The sequence below is a fragment of the Misgurnus anguillicaudatus genome, unplaced genomic scaffold (genome assembly GCF_027580225.2).
Source record: "Misgurnus anguillicaudatus unplaced genomic scaffold, ASM2758022v2 HiC_scaffold_29, whole genome shotgun sequence".
NCBI classification, from domain to species: Eukaryota; Metazoa; Chordata; class Actinopteri; order Cypriniformes; family Cobitidae; genus Misgurnus; species Misgurnus anguillicaudatus.
The window spans coordinates 3,234,214-3,248,830 of record NW_027395279.1 but is presented as its reverse complement, the minus strand read 5'-3'; the positions used below and the strand labels follow the sequence as shown (position 1 = coordinate 3,248,830).

Here is a 14,617-nt window from a genome sequence, read left to right as displayed (position 1 = left end):
TAGATGAAGAACTCGACGGAGCTCCGATGCACGATCTGTTCAGCGTGAAACCGGAAACACCGGAAACACGTTCCTCTGCTACACCTGGTATCCCAGGTGTTGTTTTATTCAATGAAAGGAGTCTGGATGGGGTGTAGATTTGCAAGCGAAATATATGTGAGCAGCAATGATTTCACTTTACAATGTTGACCTGAATGACTTCTTACTTTATTTTCATTTATTTATTTACTCATTATTTATTACTTCATATTATTGCCTGCCCAATGAGTCGTAGGGATGTAAAAAAAATATCACTACATGTAAGTATTGTGATATTTTGTTGACCAATACTCTATCGATTCTTATATATATATATATATATATATATATATATATATATATATATGACAGCTTACCCAAAATTATATCCTATTATATGCCAAAAATAGGAAATATCCCAGTTTATCGCCTCACTTTATAGTATCCTAATGTTTCGCAACATATTGCATTGCAGCCCATGTATCGTGAGAGGTATTGTATCGCAAGATTCTTGCCGATACACAGCCCTACAATGACGGCACATGATAGATTTCTGAATTCAGCTTTTAATTGTGACCAGTGAACTGTGGAACCAAATTCAAAACTCAATAAAAATGAAATTCATAGCATAATAAGTCATGGATCATCATCTCCAGTAAATGGTTTCTGCACATAAAAAAGTAAAACCCTGCTTGAAATTCAAATAGTTCTCTTTAGTTTTTGACAAAAGGAGCAGAGTTGTAATGGCCTCTGCATGTGCACCCCTGGCCCACTGCCTGCAGTATGGGTTATAGGTCTTCTCAGGTCCATTTGTCAAAAGCACATTTAATTTAAATTACCTGAGACACATTGGCCCTCATTCATCATTCTTGCGTAGAAACGGGCGTATATGTTGGCGTAAGATTATGCTTACACTCCTCTCAACGCCTGATTTATGAAGCTGTGCGTACCTCTGAAATTCAGGTGTAAGCAATAGGTGTGTTCGACTTCATGCGGCGCTGCGCAGACCGATCAGCGGCTAACTTGAAGCAGTGCATTCCGGTTAGTAACTTTGTCTGACTTAAGCTGGCGCTGCAGGCACGTGACTGTGTCATGTGGTTTTTATGTACCGCGAGAGCGATTCGAGATCAGACGCCTGAGTTAGCCAGCGCAGTTCGCGAAGAGGAGCTGCACGGGCTGTAATGACGACACAGCTGTTTCAAGATTGGTCGGATTCACCACATGACAACAATCACGTGTGCTTCGTGTGTATTTTCACGCCCTCAGTTCCACAAATGCTCACAAATCTGTATTTTTTATAACAGTTAAAGCTCTTTTCATGTAGTCGCGATGTTATATTGTGTCATCTTCATCAAAATAAAATGGATAAAAAACGTAGACCCCACAACACTGGTATTTAAATAATATATGCTTATGTTGAACTTTATTCTTGTAAAAACAGATGCTGTAAGCCTCTTCAGTTCCACTTATGCTCATACACGGACATTCAAAACAGTATAATTCACTTTTTATGTTGTTTACATCTTACAAATCATGTTTAATGCGATTAAGCAAGCAAACGACACGTGATCAGCCATGCTTGACGTAAATGCCGCAAACTACGGGAAGCACAGCGCGTCCGACTTCACGTCTCCGTTTTCAGCTCCTCCCCACCTGCACGCGGCTAATCTCGCCGATCGGTTACATCCAGTCACAGCCGATGTCGAACACACCTAATATCTGCCCTTCATAAATGCCGCGGCTGAAAACGATCGTCATTAGAATAACACGCCCATATAAATTCAAGTCTCCACCTCCCCCACACCCTCATTTTACGACATTAGGGACTTTAAGCAACAGCCTCTGGTGGAACGGCAACGGCATTCTGGCGTTGTATTGCGCATGCGCGAATTTAACTGCTACTGTACGACGTTCTACTGTAACGGTCTACTACGGGAGAACAGCTGATTTGCCGGAGTCGCTGCAACGTGAGAAATTAGGTAAATAAATGTTATGTTTTATTGCATATGACATTGTAATTGCATTAGTTTATGATTGTACCACCAGTCTTGTATATAATATGTGTTTAAAAGTTTTACATTTAAGCTAATTTTAATGATTTTTTTCCGTTTGTATAAAGATATGTCTGTTGTTAGCAACACCACCTCAGGCAGCATTGAGATTAGAGTTGATGTGAAGCGAACAATGTAAGTATTGCATAAACATCCTTTTCATAATCCATGTTAAATGTATTACTATGCTTTTAAAATATTTTTCATTGGGTAAAGTAGATTAACAGATTATAAATAGATTAATGGGGTTATTATTATTAGTTATCTATCAAGACCGTTAATTATACTTACTTTTCAAAAATTAGCTAGTATACTTCATGTTTCTTGTTGATTAGAGTCCCTATGGAGTGGAAAGAGCAACATGATGTACTTCTCTGTAGAGAAATCCTGCTTACAGAACCATACAGGTACAAAAAGGGCAGTGTTGACAAGGGTAAGGCCTGGTCAACTATAGCAGACACACTGAATTGCTCTCAAGATCATAAATTCAGAGTTACACAGAGGTCAGTGAGGGAGAGATTTAGCTTGATTCAGACGAAATACAAGACCAAAAACAATAAAGACGAGAAGAGCAGTGGAACATCTGCAGAAATAACAGAACTTGATGAACTAATTGAAGAAATAACAGAGAAGGAAAGAGCAGCTGAGGAAAATAAAACGAGTGATGAGAGTACAAGGAAGTTAGAAATGGACCGGGCCAAAGCAGAAGAGGCAAGGAAGAAGGCCATGGAGAGGGTTAGCCAGACCAACAGAAGGCTTAGTGAAGAGGGAGAGGACTGGACAAACAACAAACGTAGGAGAAGGAGTGGGAATGACACCATTGAGTTTTTGAGGGAGAGAAGCCAGGCTGAGAGGGTTCTAAGAGAAAAGGAATTGGAATTGAAAAAAATACAGGTTGAAGAGCAAGCAAAAGCAGCACAACAAACACAAAAGCAGATAAGTGACATGATGCAACTAATGCAACAACAGCAACAGCAAATGCAGGCAATGCAGACTATGCTCCTTCAGCAACAGCAACAGCAAGGGCAAGCATTACTTGGCCTCATTGAAAATTTGTCAAATAAATGATTGTTATTCTTTTGCCATTTAAATCCATTAATTTATTTCATTCATAAAACATTTCAATGTATAAATCCTTCTATTAATAATAAAATATAAAATCTGTTAACATAAAATATATTTCAATAACATGTTGTTAGTATATAGCCTATAGTTTATGTATACTGTGTGTTGGTGTAAACTAATTACATACTGTATGTATACTTTATTTTTGTTAATAATAAAATAAAAATGGATTATTATTATAAAATGTCTCATTCTTTTTAAATACAATTCTGTTTTTATATTATGTGTTTTTATACTATGTTATATTTATTTATTTTTATTTTTTATGTATTTATGTATATATAGGCCGACATAGCACAGTGTAGTTGTTAATGTATGTGCTACCTCATGAAAAATAGTCACGAATGTGTGGAGGATCCAAGTTAAAAAACTGTGATGTCTGATTACCATACAGACAAGTTAGTGCATTTCTTAACAAAGCAGATACAACATACAATTTTCCAACACTACTCAAACCAATTTTTAAATTCTTTTTGAAGTCCATGAACTTGAAGTAGTTTGCTATGTCCCCAAACAACCACTCCATAGACACTCTGACTTCACTCATTCTTTTGTTGTATTCCATCATTTGAGGGGTAAGATGAACATGTCGAAATGGGGCTTGTAGATGCACACGCAGTGGGTATGCTGGGTCCCCATACACACACATTGGATGGCCATCTACAGAGACGGCATGACGTTGCAGCAGTGCCAACAGCCCTGATTCTGCCAGCATTCCAGAGTCATGCTTCTTTCCCTCTGTTAAAATATATTTTTAAATATATAAAAAATATTTTATAAATTTTAAAGGGAATGACAATGTTTCCATAGATGGTAAATTATTCAGACATACCTACAGGGCCGTACAGATGGGCAATCAAACCATTAGGAATGGCTACTGCCTGGTATTTTAGACTGTGAATGCGTTTGTGTCCATTATATAGGATCCTCTGTATTACACCTGGTCTAGCAATGGGTCGTACAGTGCCATCAATAAACCCAAAGCAATTATCCAGAGGGGCTCCCATTTGGAGGATGCAGTCAGCATATGTTCTCAATGCTACAGGGTTCAGTATGTTTTCATTCCACTGTGTTATCCTGTGATGATGTGAAGAATATATATAGTCCAGCACAGAGTTTGTGGCCATGCACAGGACTGGGACTTGTGGGTGACCAAACCTTTGCATCATATCACTGTACCGGCAAGGGTATGCCAGCCTCTTAAGGAGCATACACAGCGCCTCGACTCCTCCCACCACACTTCTCTGATCACAAACTATCTCATTGGGAATCCCGAGAACATCTACCAGAATTGGTAGGTCACATTTTCTGACACGAAATTCATTTAAGCATTCGTCTTCCTCCATGTAATCAAGGTTAAAAGGCAAGTATTGCTTACACGGTAAATCTAGGTTTTTAGATTTATTTACATTATACAACAGTAAAAATTCCTCTTCTGACAAAAGATTGTCATTTAATGCCAAAAGCAATGCTTCTCTTGCTTTTTTAAATGACATTTTTTTGTATCTCAATTAATGAATAATGCCGTGTTGCGCTGTCCTGTTTACGGTTGCTTAGTGATTTTTACGTTCTTGGCTACGGCGGTGTGACAGCATACTTCCGGTCGCCGTAGCCGTTCCATTCGCAGCTGTTGCTTAAAGTCCCTATTGACACATGGAAGACGGCAAAGAAGAGACACCAGCGAAGTGGAAAGAAACAAAATTGTTTTATTTGGGAGTTTAAAGAGCGGGATTAAAGACACATTAATAATTGCATGACGTTTTGTAATATTTGTATTATTATTTTTATTATTAATGACGCTTAATTGATATTTAGAAAAATAATTATTTATTATTATTATTATTATTTTTATTATTATTATTTACTGTTGCCTACATCTAAATTATATGTCTGCTTAATGGTTCGGTTAAGTTTTTTTTTAAATAATATTTTAAAATGATGTAGTAACTTTTTTGTAGTGTGTTGTTCTGTATTTACATACAGTTGTTTGTTAGCTAAGATCCAGTTTAATACGGACCTCCGGATATAATTCAAATTAACAATTTGTTTCCACGACATCTACATGTTTTACTAGGCTAATTCATAATTTGAAGTAATAATAATTGTAATAGTAATTACGAAATATTATAATAATTAATTCCAAGGAACAAACTGTTGAATATTGGGAACGAATTTTATATTTATGGCCATACTTTAGACTAAATAAGAAAAATAAGTGTCCATAATGTGGCATGATTTTGTCCGCATGTCATCATGATCGGATTTATGGCTCCATTCAACACAAGCATTTTACCTTACCTATTCATGTGTAGCTATTTATTTATCATCAAATGGTATGTAACTAGCTTACTTTTTGATGCATTATTACCATGTTTTCGTAGCACATCCTTGTGCTTTCTTGCAATGTGCCGCTTCAGATTCCAGGATGAATATTTGCTAACTTTTACAGTCTCTCCGCACTTCCTTTCAATGTTTTCTTTCTGTCCAATCATAACTTTGATTTTTACTTTACATTTATGTATAAGGCTTGAATTCTATAACTTATTGCTAGACGTTTTTACAGATTCTCGAACTAGCAAATTATCAAAGGGCGTTCTGGGTTCAACGAGCGGTGCTGAGCGAGCGGAGTTTTTAGAGAGCCGCTTTGATCGTAATTTTATCGCACCACTCAAGGCTCCACTCCGCTCACATGCTTTGCCCTGAAACGTCAGGTTAGCGCCCAGGCTCTTAACTGAAGGAATACAAATGCCTACAAATAAAATGCTTTGGTAAAGTCTCACAAATACTCTGAGGCTATTTTGGGGATTTTCGCATGGATTTGGCCTACCCAATTTCAAAAGCTTCTCATACCCACAAGCAGAGGTGCACATACAAAAGTTTGGTATCATTTTACAGGAAACCCTTTGAAATTACATAAAACACTGTTAAAAGTGCTCAACATGGTTGCATGTGTTGTCAGTCCTCTAATAAACACAAAAATAAATAGGCGCTTTTTGATGTTTTTTTTTCTAAAGTCTGTATTTAAAAGTGTATAACTCTGGCCCTGAGTGGTAACGAAACATTCAGACAGTTTTGTTTGATTCCAGCAATTGCCAGCTTACAGAGGAAAAAGGAATTTTTGGTAACACTTTATTTTAAGGTGTCCTTAATACAGAGTAATTACCTCATTAAGTACTTAGTAGTAGACGGTGTAATTACATGCAACTAAATGTACTTAATATGTAACTAAGTTATGGAACAGCATGTACTTACCGATTGTAATTACGCACATGTAATAAGCTGCAACTGTTACACATATGTAACAGGTCGAGTCTGTTACAAAGCTAACTACTGGTGTAATAAAAGGTCTTGTTACATATGTGTTACAATGTAATCATATTGAAAGTACTTTGTGTAGTACTATGTAATAACAAGTACCTACATATGTTACTAGTTACATAGTTCACAGTTTAAATACATGCATTAGCTTGTTAATTACATTTAAATAACATACTATTACACAGGGATAAGCTACGTAAAATAAAGTGTATCAAGAGTGTACTTAAGTGTACTTCATGTGTATCTACATACCTTATTCATCTGTAACGTAGTTTGAATCAACTCACTAGTTCACAGTTTAATTACATGAATTAGCTTCTTAATTACATTTAAATTACATAATATTAAATGGGGATAAGCTACGTAAAATAAAGTGTATCTAGAGTGTACTTAAGTGTACTTCATGTGTATCTACATACCTTATCCATCTGTAACAGTTTGAATCGACTCACTAGTTCATGGTTTAAATACATGAATTAGCTTCTGAATTACATTTAAATTACATAATATTACACTGGGATAAGCTACGTAAAAAATAAAGTGTATCAAGAGTGTACTTAAGTGTACTTCGTGTGTATCTACATACCTTATTAATCTGTAACGTAGTTTGAATCAACTCACTAGTTCACAGTTTAATTACATGAATTAGCTTCTTAATTACATTTAAATTACATAATATTACACAGGGATAAGCTACGTAAAATAAAGTGTATCAAGAGTGTACTTAAGTGTACTTCATGTGTATCTACATACCTTATTCATCTGTAACGTAGTTTGAATCAACTCACTAGTTCACAGTTTAATTACATGAATTAGCTTCTTAATTACATTTAAATTACATAATATTACAGCGAAAGTGACTGTTGGCGACCGTATGGGCGTGTCCAGCGATGCGAGAAAGTTAAGAAAAGTTGAACTTTATGCAAATGTCGAGCGAATTTCGGGAGCGACAACCAATAAGAATAAAGCAGTGGAGTTCATGTCATCCTTCTCTCGTCAGTTACTGGCATGGATGGTACTCATTTGTTTATGACAAGCAGATTTAGAAATGCTTCATTGAAAGAGACGGGCGACACACAGCGATAACATCGCTGGCTGTCTGAATGTGGCTTTAGCTTATAGCTAACGGTACTGTTAGCCTGTTATATTGACAAATTAATGCGCGATTGTTTTGTCAAATATGAAGAGTTTCGTTGCAAAACGAGCAGTGTTGGAAAAAGTTACTTCCAAAGTGTAATACATTATATATTACAAATTACTGACATTTGAAAGTAATTAGTTACATTACAATATTACTGTCTCTGAACTGTAATGAGTTACACTACTTTTGTGTTACTTTTGAGTTACTTTCATTAAAAATTGCACCTGGGTTGCCTGTAATTTACTGTAGATTTAAATTTATGTTATTTACTGGCAACATTTTGTTCAAAGTTAAATGGACATTTAACATTTACAAGTCTTTGTCTTTACAGAGTAAAACAAAAACAAAAAAACAGCATCAAGCAAAACATTCTGGGAAACAAAATCTGAAGCAAAACCAAGAAAAAGGTTGATGATGATTGAGGCTGTTATTTTATAGTTTTATTCTGTAAAGATAAAGACTTGTTAATATTTAAAATTTATTTAACTTTGAACAAACTCTTGCCAGTAAATTACATAAATTTAAATCTACGCTAAATTACCGGCAACCCAGCTGCAATTACATTGTAATTTCTACGGATTTTTTTACAGTGTATATGTTGTAATGCGTTACTCCCAACACTGAAAACAAGATAAATCCTTTTTTTTTTTGGTCAAAACATGTTTATTATTATGTTATCATGTTATTATTTTGTTTTATGGTGCTACTTAGCTGTATTTTTTAAGTTATGAAGGTTTAAATCAAAACAAACCAACTGCAGTTGAATTGATGTTAATTGGAATGCACAACCAAAAAACGAGATTTCTGACAATTAAAAAAGTTATCTTGTTTTGCAACAAAACTCTTCATATAGGGAATGTGGAGTTGACGTCACGCGGTGTTGCAATATGGATAAACCGCCATATTTGCAGGCACGCGTCCTATCCCGCTGTATTTGAGTTCATGTGTTGGAGGTTGTTTTTGTATTTTCTGTCGAGATTTTAATAAACTTCGATATGTTTGGTCAGTGCTGCTCGATCAAGCAGGTCACGCGATCGTTCATGTCAGGACTCTGCCTTGAAGTCTTGTTAAATTTGTATTTTGTCATGGTGGCAGAGTTCTGGCAGTCCCTGGCCTTGTGTGGAGGTTCATGCCTTGTTTTTGTGTTTGGGCATGTACCTCCGGTGTCTTGTCATTTGTCCCCGCTCCCTCGTCCTCCTGCTTATTGTTAATTATCACTTATTCCTTTCACCTGTTCCCTGCTCGTTATCTTGTTTGGTTTATTCTATTTAATGTCAGTGTATCTTTAGTTCTGTGCAGGATCATTGTGTTGTGTCGTGTTCTCGTGTTCCACGTCTTTCAGAGTCTAGTTACCCAGTCAAGTTGTGAAGTTATCTGTCAGTTTAGTGTTTCATGTTGTGTACCCCCTCGTGGGTTTTGTTTTGTTAGTGTCTAAAAATAAAGTGTTTTCTGTTCTTCCCCGACATCATCTGCTCTTGGGTTCATTTGTCTGCCAAACCCTCACAGAATGATCCTGCCTACACTGAACCCAGCGACGGTGTCGGGGTCCGTCGCAGCGCCTCCAGTCACGGTACTGCTGCCCATTGCTGTGCGTCCAGCCCCTTGCTGGTTGACAGAGGGGGAACGCACAGCACTCTTCAGTGCGCTCTTGAGAGCCGTCGCCAAGCCGGAGCCCGCGCAGCCAGAGCCGGAGCCCGCGCATCCCGCGCAGCCAGAGCCGGAGCCCGCGCATCCCGCGCAGCCAGGGCCGGAGCCCGCGCATCCCGCGCAGCCAGGGCCGGAGCCCGCGCATCCCGCGCAGCCAGGGCCGGAGCCCGCGCATCCCGCGCAGCCAGGGCCGGAGCCCACGCATCCCGCGCAGCCAGGGCCGGAGCCCGCGCATCCCGCGCAGCCAGGGCCGGAGCCCGCGCATCCCGCGCAGCCAGGGCCGGAGCCCGCGCATCCCGCGCAGCCAGGGCCGGAGCCCGCGCATCCCGCGCAGCCAGGGCCGGAGCCCGCGCATCCCGCGCAGCCAGGGCCGGAGCCCGCGCAGCCAGAGCCGGTGCCCGCGCAGTCCGCGCAGCCAAGGTCTACGCAGTCCCAGCTGCGTCCTCACCCCAAACCCCCGTGGACTGTCTTGTATTAGTATTTTGTGGACTTCAGTGTGTTGATAAGTTTTGTTTTGCACCTTTTGTTATTTTATAGTCTGATGTGTTCATAGTCTTGTCATGTATATTATCTGTCATGTTCTTGTCTTGTGTGTTCCCTTTTTGGACGCCAGGTGGCGTCCTTTGAGAGAGGGCTACTGTCAGGACTCTGCCTTGAAGTCTTGTTAAATTTGTATTTTGTCATGGTGGCAGAGTTCTGGCAGTCCCTGGCCTTGTGTGGAGGTTCATGCCTTGTTTTTGTGTTTGGGCATGTACCTCCGGTGTCTTGTCATTTGTCCCCGCTCCCTCGTCCTCCTGCTTATTGTTAATTATCACTTATTCCTTTCACCTGTTCCCTGCTCGTTATCTTGTTTGGTTTATTCTATTTAATGTCAGTGTATCTTTAGTTCTGTGCAGGATCATTGTGTTGTGTCGTGTTCTCGTGTTCCACGTCTTTCAGAGTCTAGTTACCCAGTCAAGTTGTGAAGTTATCTGTCAGTTTAGTGTTTCATGTTGTGTACCCCCTCGTGGGTTTTGTTTTGTTAGTGTCTAAAAATAAAGTGTTTTCTGTTCTTCCCCGACATCGTCTGCTCTTGGGTTCATTTGTCTGCCAAACCCTCACAGTTCAGGGAGGAAACTGAACAATGGAATACGTTTTTTCAGCTTTTATTCGTGGAAAAAACAAAGGAAGCCAGTGCAGGAGCTGACGAAAAGACGCCGGATCGCGTGGTTTCCCTGCTGCAATCAGGAGAAAAACGTTTACTTTTCAAAAAAATCCCAGCATCAGCGAGAGTGTGTTCGCTGCATTTTCAGTCATTCAGTAATTTGTGATTAATAAAAGCAGAACCACTTAAATTGTCTTGTTTTTATGCTAACACTGTCAAACTAACTTGTAAATGTAAGTTATTGATTGATTCATTCATTCCTTTCTGATCACCCTAAACACATGAGTTATAAAAATAAATATTTAGACAATTTTGACGATTGTAACACGTATTTTTTATTAAATGCAACTGCTCAAACCCACTGCTTGTGACTCTTTAAATAACAACGTTAGCTAAATATTTAGCATTTTGTTTGTTTTAATAACTTGGCCAAAACAGAAGTTCCATCTTATGAACATGTGTTGATTCATCGCACAGAATACAATGGAGAAATTATTTTATAGAATCATTAAGATACATAGGTATTAACACATTGTCAGTAAATAGCCGGTTTGCCAACCATAAGACTCCAAAAGAAGAAGTGTCACCTTACTATAAGCTTGAAGGGATTTATAGTTCTTAAACTCCTGCAAAGTGTAAATAAAGTCCTGCAAAAACAAGGTAATTGACCAGATATGTAAGCGGATGTAGTGCGTCTGGATCCGTAATCCAGTCTTGGGCTGCTAAATCATATGGATCTATGTTGTTTATTTGTCCAAATAAAGCTTTTTGGCAGTAGCATTTAGTTTCTCCCTATAGGGTCCCTTCTCTTTTTCTTTCAACTTCTCGATTTCTTCCGTTCTTCTTCAATTTTACCTAGTTTTAGCTTAACATGCCCACAATTAAATGGCATAGTGGTCGGCGGTGCCTCTAAACATTGCGCCCATGTCCCATAATGCAACACTGCGGTGACGTACATTAATATTCCCTATACCAAAGAGTATAGAAGCCCAAGAGGCGAAACTCAATAGAACGCTCCATAGCAACAGTTGCCCCCATGACGTGACGGCGCGGCCGCCATTATGGACTGAAAACTGAAGGAAAACGCCGAAAAATAATGAGAGTCAATGGCACTGAACCAACTTAACATAACAAAAACTTGGCATAACTTATTTTTTTTCTGGTCGTCATATCTAAATACGAAAACAACGTGGTTATGCATGGCCTAATTATCCTTAGGAAAATAGTATTTTGGGACAAAATATTACTATAAAAGTACGATAAGACTACTATAGAAATACTATAGCGGCTCTAGGATATTATAGAGGTATTACAGAACATACCATACTTCTGTGATGTTCTAATACCTCTATAATATTTTAAAGCTGCTATAGTATTTCTATAGTAGTCTTATCGTACTTCTATAGTATGTCCCAAATTACTATAGTATTCCTATAAGATTACTATACTATTTTGTCCAAAAATACTATAAGATTCTTTTTCGTAAGGGTATGTCCCCCACCGAATCGGCTTCATTAGCCTACCACTTACGATTTGCAAAGATACAATTATAAAATTACTGCAAACCTTCAATCTATCAATATTTACTGTATGTTATATTATGCATTTTCCTTGTTATATGAATAACAGAAATTCATGAAATAATATATAGGCAGACACACAGTAATAAGATATTTATTCAAATGTTGATTTTGAAATGAGTGAACATCACCATATATATGATTTGGAAAAATAAATAACTAAAATTATAAATGAACATTTATTAAGAGTTAATCTTTTACATAGAATATCACAAAAATATTAACAAGTTTCTGGTGGACTGATAATTTTTGCAATTTATTGCAGAACACTGCTTGCGTTTTAACCACTTGCTCATCTTCACAGTTGTGAGGCGCGCTAACGATTTCAGCAGCTTACAGTCCATAATGGCGGCCGTGGCTCCACAGCGCCATCTACAGACTGTTACCCATAACACAACAGAGTTTCGCCTCTTGGGCTTCTATACTCTTTGCCTCAGAGCCGGCCCTAGACCTTCGGGGGCCCTAAGCACAATTTGGTCGGGGGCCCATTTGTCCAAAGTAAGGCCTAAAGAAAAGAAATGACTACCTTATAGCTATACTGTACATATTATATCTACTATGTTATTTTTTTTATTTTGTCTTTTAAATTATGTTTTTTAATTATTCTATGTATACTGTATGTTAATTATCTTTTTTACGCTGCTGGTCCTGAGTACGTTCTGATGTGGCAACATGTAGCCTACAAAAAAAGACCTTGGGGTGGTCCCGGACAGGGATTATCTTAAAGGGGACATAGAATGATTGAACAGGGTATTTATCCTTGTTCTGTGATGTGACATGTAAACAAAAATGTTTTTGTTTGGGTCTGTAATGCCTTAGAAGCTTCCTAAAAACCTCTCTCAAATAGCTCTATTAGGGTGGGGGAATTTTGGTGGTTTTGCACCTATTTGGCTCCCCCTACTGGCTTAACTTGCAATCTCATTACTGATTGGCTGACTTTGATGCCACTCTAAAAATGTAGCCAATTATTTTAAAGTGTAGGGGCAGGGAGATGCCTGTGATGTCATAAGCATCAGTTTTTCAGGTAGACTACCATTATTCAACAAAGACAAGGTAAAAATGGTTTTTCATTCTCTGTCCCCTTTAAGCCAGGACTCTGCCTTAGTTTAATTAGAAAACATAACCAATTTTTACAAACATGCCTTACTAAAAACATTATTTGTGTGCATTTTGAGGCAAAACAAAGGGCACTGGTGTATTTTAAGATATGTCAGTGCAAGCTTTTTTCAATTTGGACAGCTCTTAGCCTACTTTTATTTTAGTCCATGACTAGTTTAATTTCTGTCAGGGAAACTGCCCCCTTGAGATCTTGATTTGAGTTCCATGTTTGATGTCTAACAGGAAAAATATAATACCACTGACTGAACTGAATAGCAGTGCAGTGCAACGAACACACCCTGATGAACTTGCTGAATAAAAAGACTGATAAAGTTATTTTCACTGACCATCAAAGAAACATCTTTAATTGACACCAGAGTTTAAGAGGCACAAACAACAGCCTATATATAATTTGAATGAAATAGAATAACATTTAAATAAAATATTATATAAAATAATAAATAGAACACTTAAATGTTTACATTTTTCAAATAAACAACATTAACCATAACATCTAAAACACCACAAACAAGAAAAGTAGCTAACATTCGCTATAACAACCGCCTAACTATATATTATCTCTTACGTAAATAGCTTAACAAAAGTTAATAGGCTTGTTTGATATGAGCTAAATCTGCGCATAACCGATCACCGGTGATCAGCGCGAGATGCGTTTTTCAACTTGTTCTTGACTTATGACATTCATATTTTTTATTAATTCCTTTAAACTTTTGTATTGGTGTTGGATTAGTTGTACTGTGAGCTGTTTATATTTTACACAAAAACGAATTTAGACTTAGATTACATCCCAACATTTACTAAGTAGCCTTCCAGTAATGAACATCTCACCTTTGTTGATTCTCCTTATAAACATCTTAATGTAAATGCATTTGTTGGTATTTCAGTTGCATCTATTTAATCCGCGATAAAATGCGTGAACGCGATCTCTTCCATTGCTGATGTTTGCAGTCCACAACAAAGCGAGATTCATGAAGCGTCCGGCTGGCCTACAGTTTTTTCACTCCTCACCTTACTGCAGCCATCTGCGCTCCTCTAAATTCCAGGCAAGGCAAGCTGCATCTCAAACAAGCGTCTGACAGACAATGATCAGGTGATGAGTGACATCATAGGGTCAGTCAGGGTCAAGATTAGCGGGGAACTCGCCATAATAAAGAACTAAATAAAAACAACTGTGCTTATTATGATGCCCGATAAAGAGTGCTGTAGATTCATTTCTTTTTATTTATTTTATGTTACTTTTGATGTATAATTTTTTTTCAACCACTAGCTGGCAGTGACTCTATGGGACCCTCTGCTGGCCACGGGGCCCTTTGCGATCGCAAGGGTTGTTTAATGGCTGGGCCGGCTCTGCTTTGCCTATACCTATTGATGTTTGTATATGTGGTACTAGTTAAATAAAAGATATGCAAACGGAAGACCCCCCATTTAAATTTTGAGTGTTATATATATACATATTTTTTTTCAGAAGAATAAG

At 38.0% G+C, this 14,617-nt stretch overlaps 1 protein-coding gene across 1 annotated transcript; it reads left to right on the top strand.

Moving 5' to 3' along the window:
- The first annotated feature begins 1,738 nt into the window (after positions 1-1,738).
- LOC141362857 (uncharacterized) lies at positions 1,739-3,304 on the top strand. Its single transcript, XM_073865113.1, has 3 exons — positions 1,739-1,997; positions 2,138-2,204; positions 2,405-3,304. The coding sequence occupies exons 1-3, from the start codon at positions 1,751-1,753 to the stop codon at positions 3,135-3,137; spliced, it is 1,047 nt and encodes a 348-aa protein (XP_073721214.1). The 5' UTR covers positions 1,739-1,750; the 3' UTR covers positions 3,138-3,304.
- Positions 3,305-14,617: the final 11,313 nt, after the last annotated feature.

Bases quoted from the DNA above. Each gene is read 5' to 3' on its own strand.
- LOC141362857 (XM_073865113.1), top strand. From the start codon at position 1,751: ATGCCGCGGCTGAAAACGATCGTCATTAGAATAACACGCCCATATAAA. The intron at 1,998-2,137 runs GTAAATAAATGT...GTTTGTATAAAG, and splicing joins GCTGCAACGTGAGAAATTAG to ATATGTCTGTTGTTAGCAAC. The intron at 2,205-2,404 runs GTAAGTATTGCA...CTTGTTGATTAG, and splicing joins GTTGATGTGAAGCGAACAAT to AGTCCCTATGGAGTGGAAAG.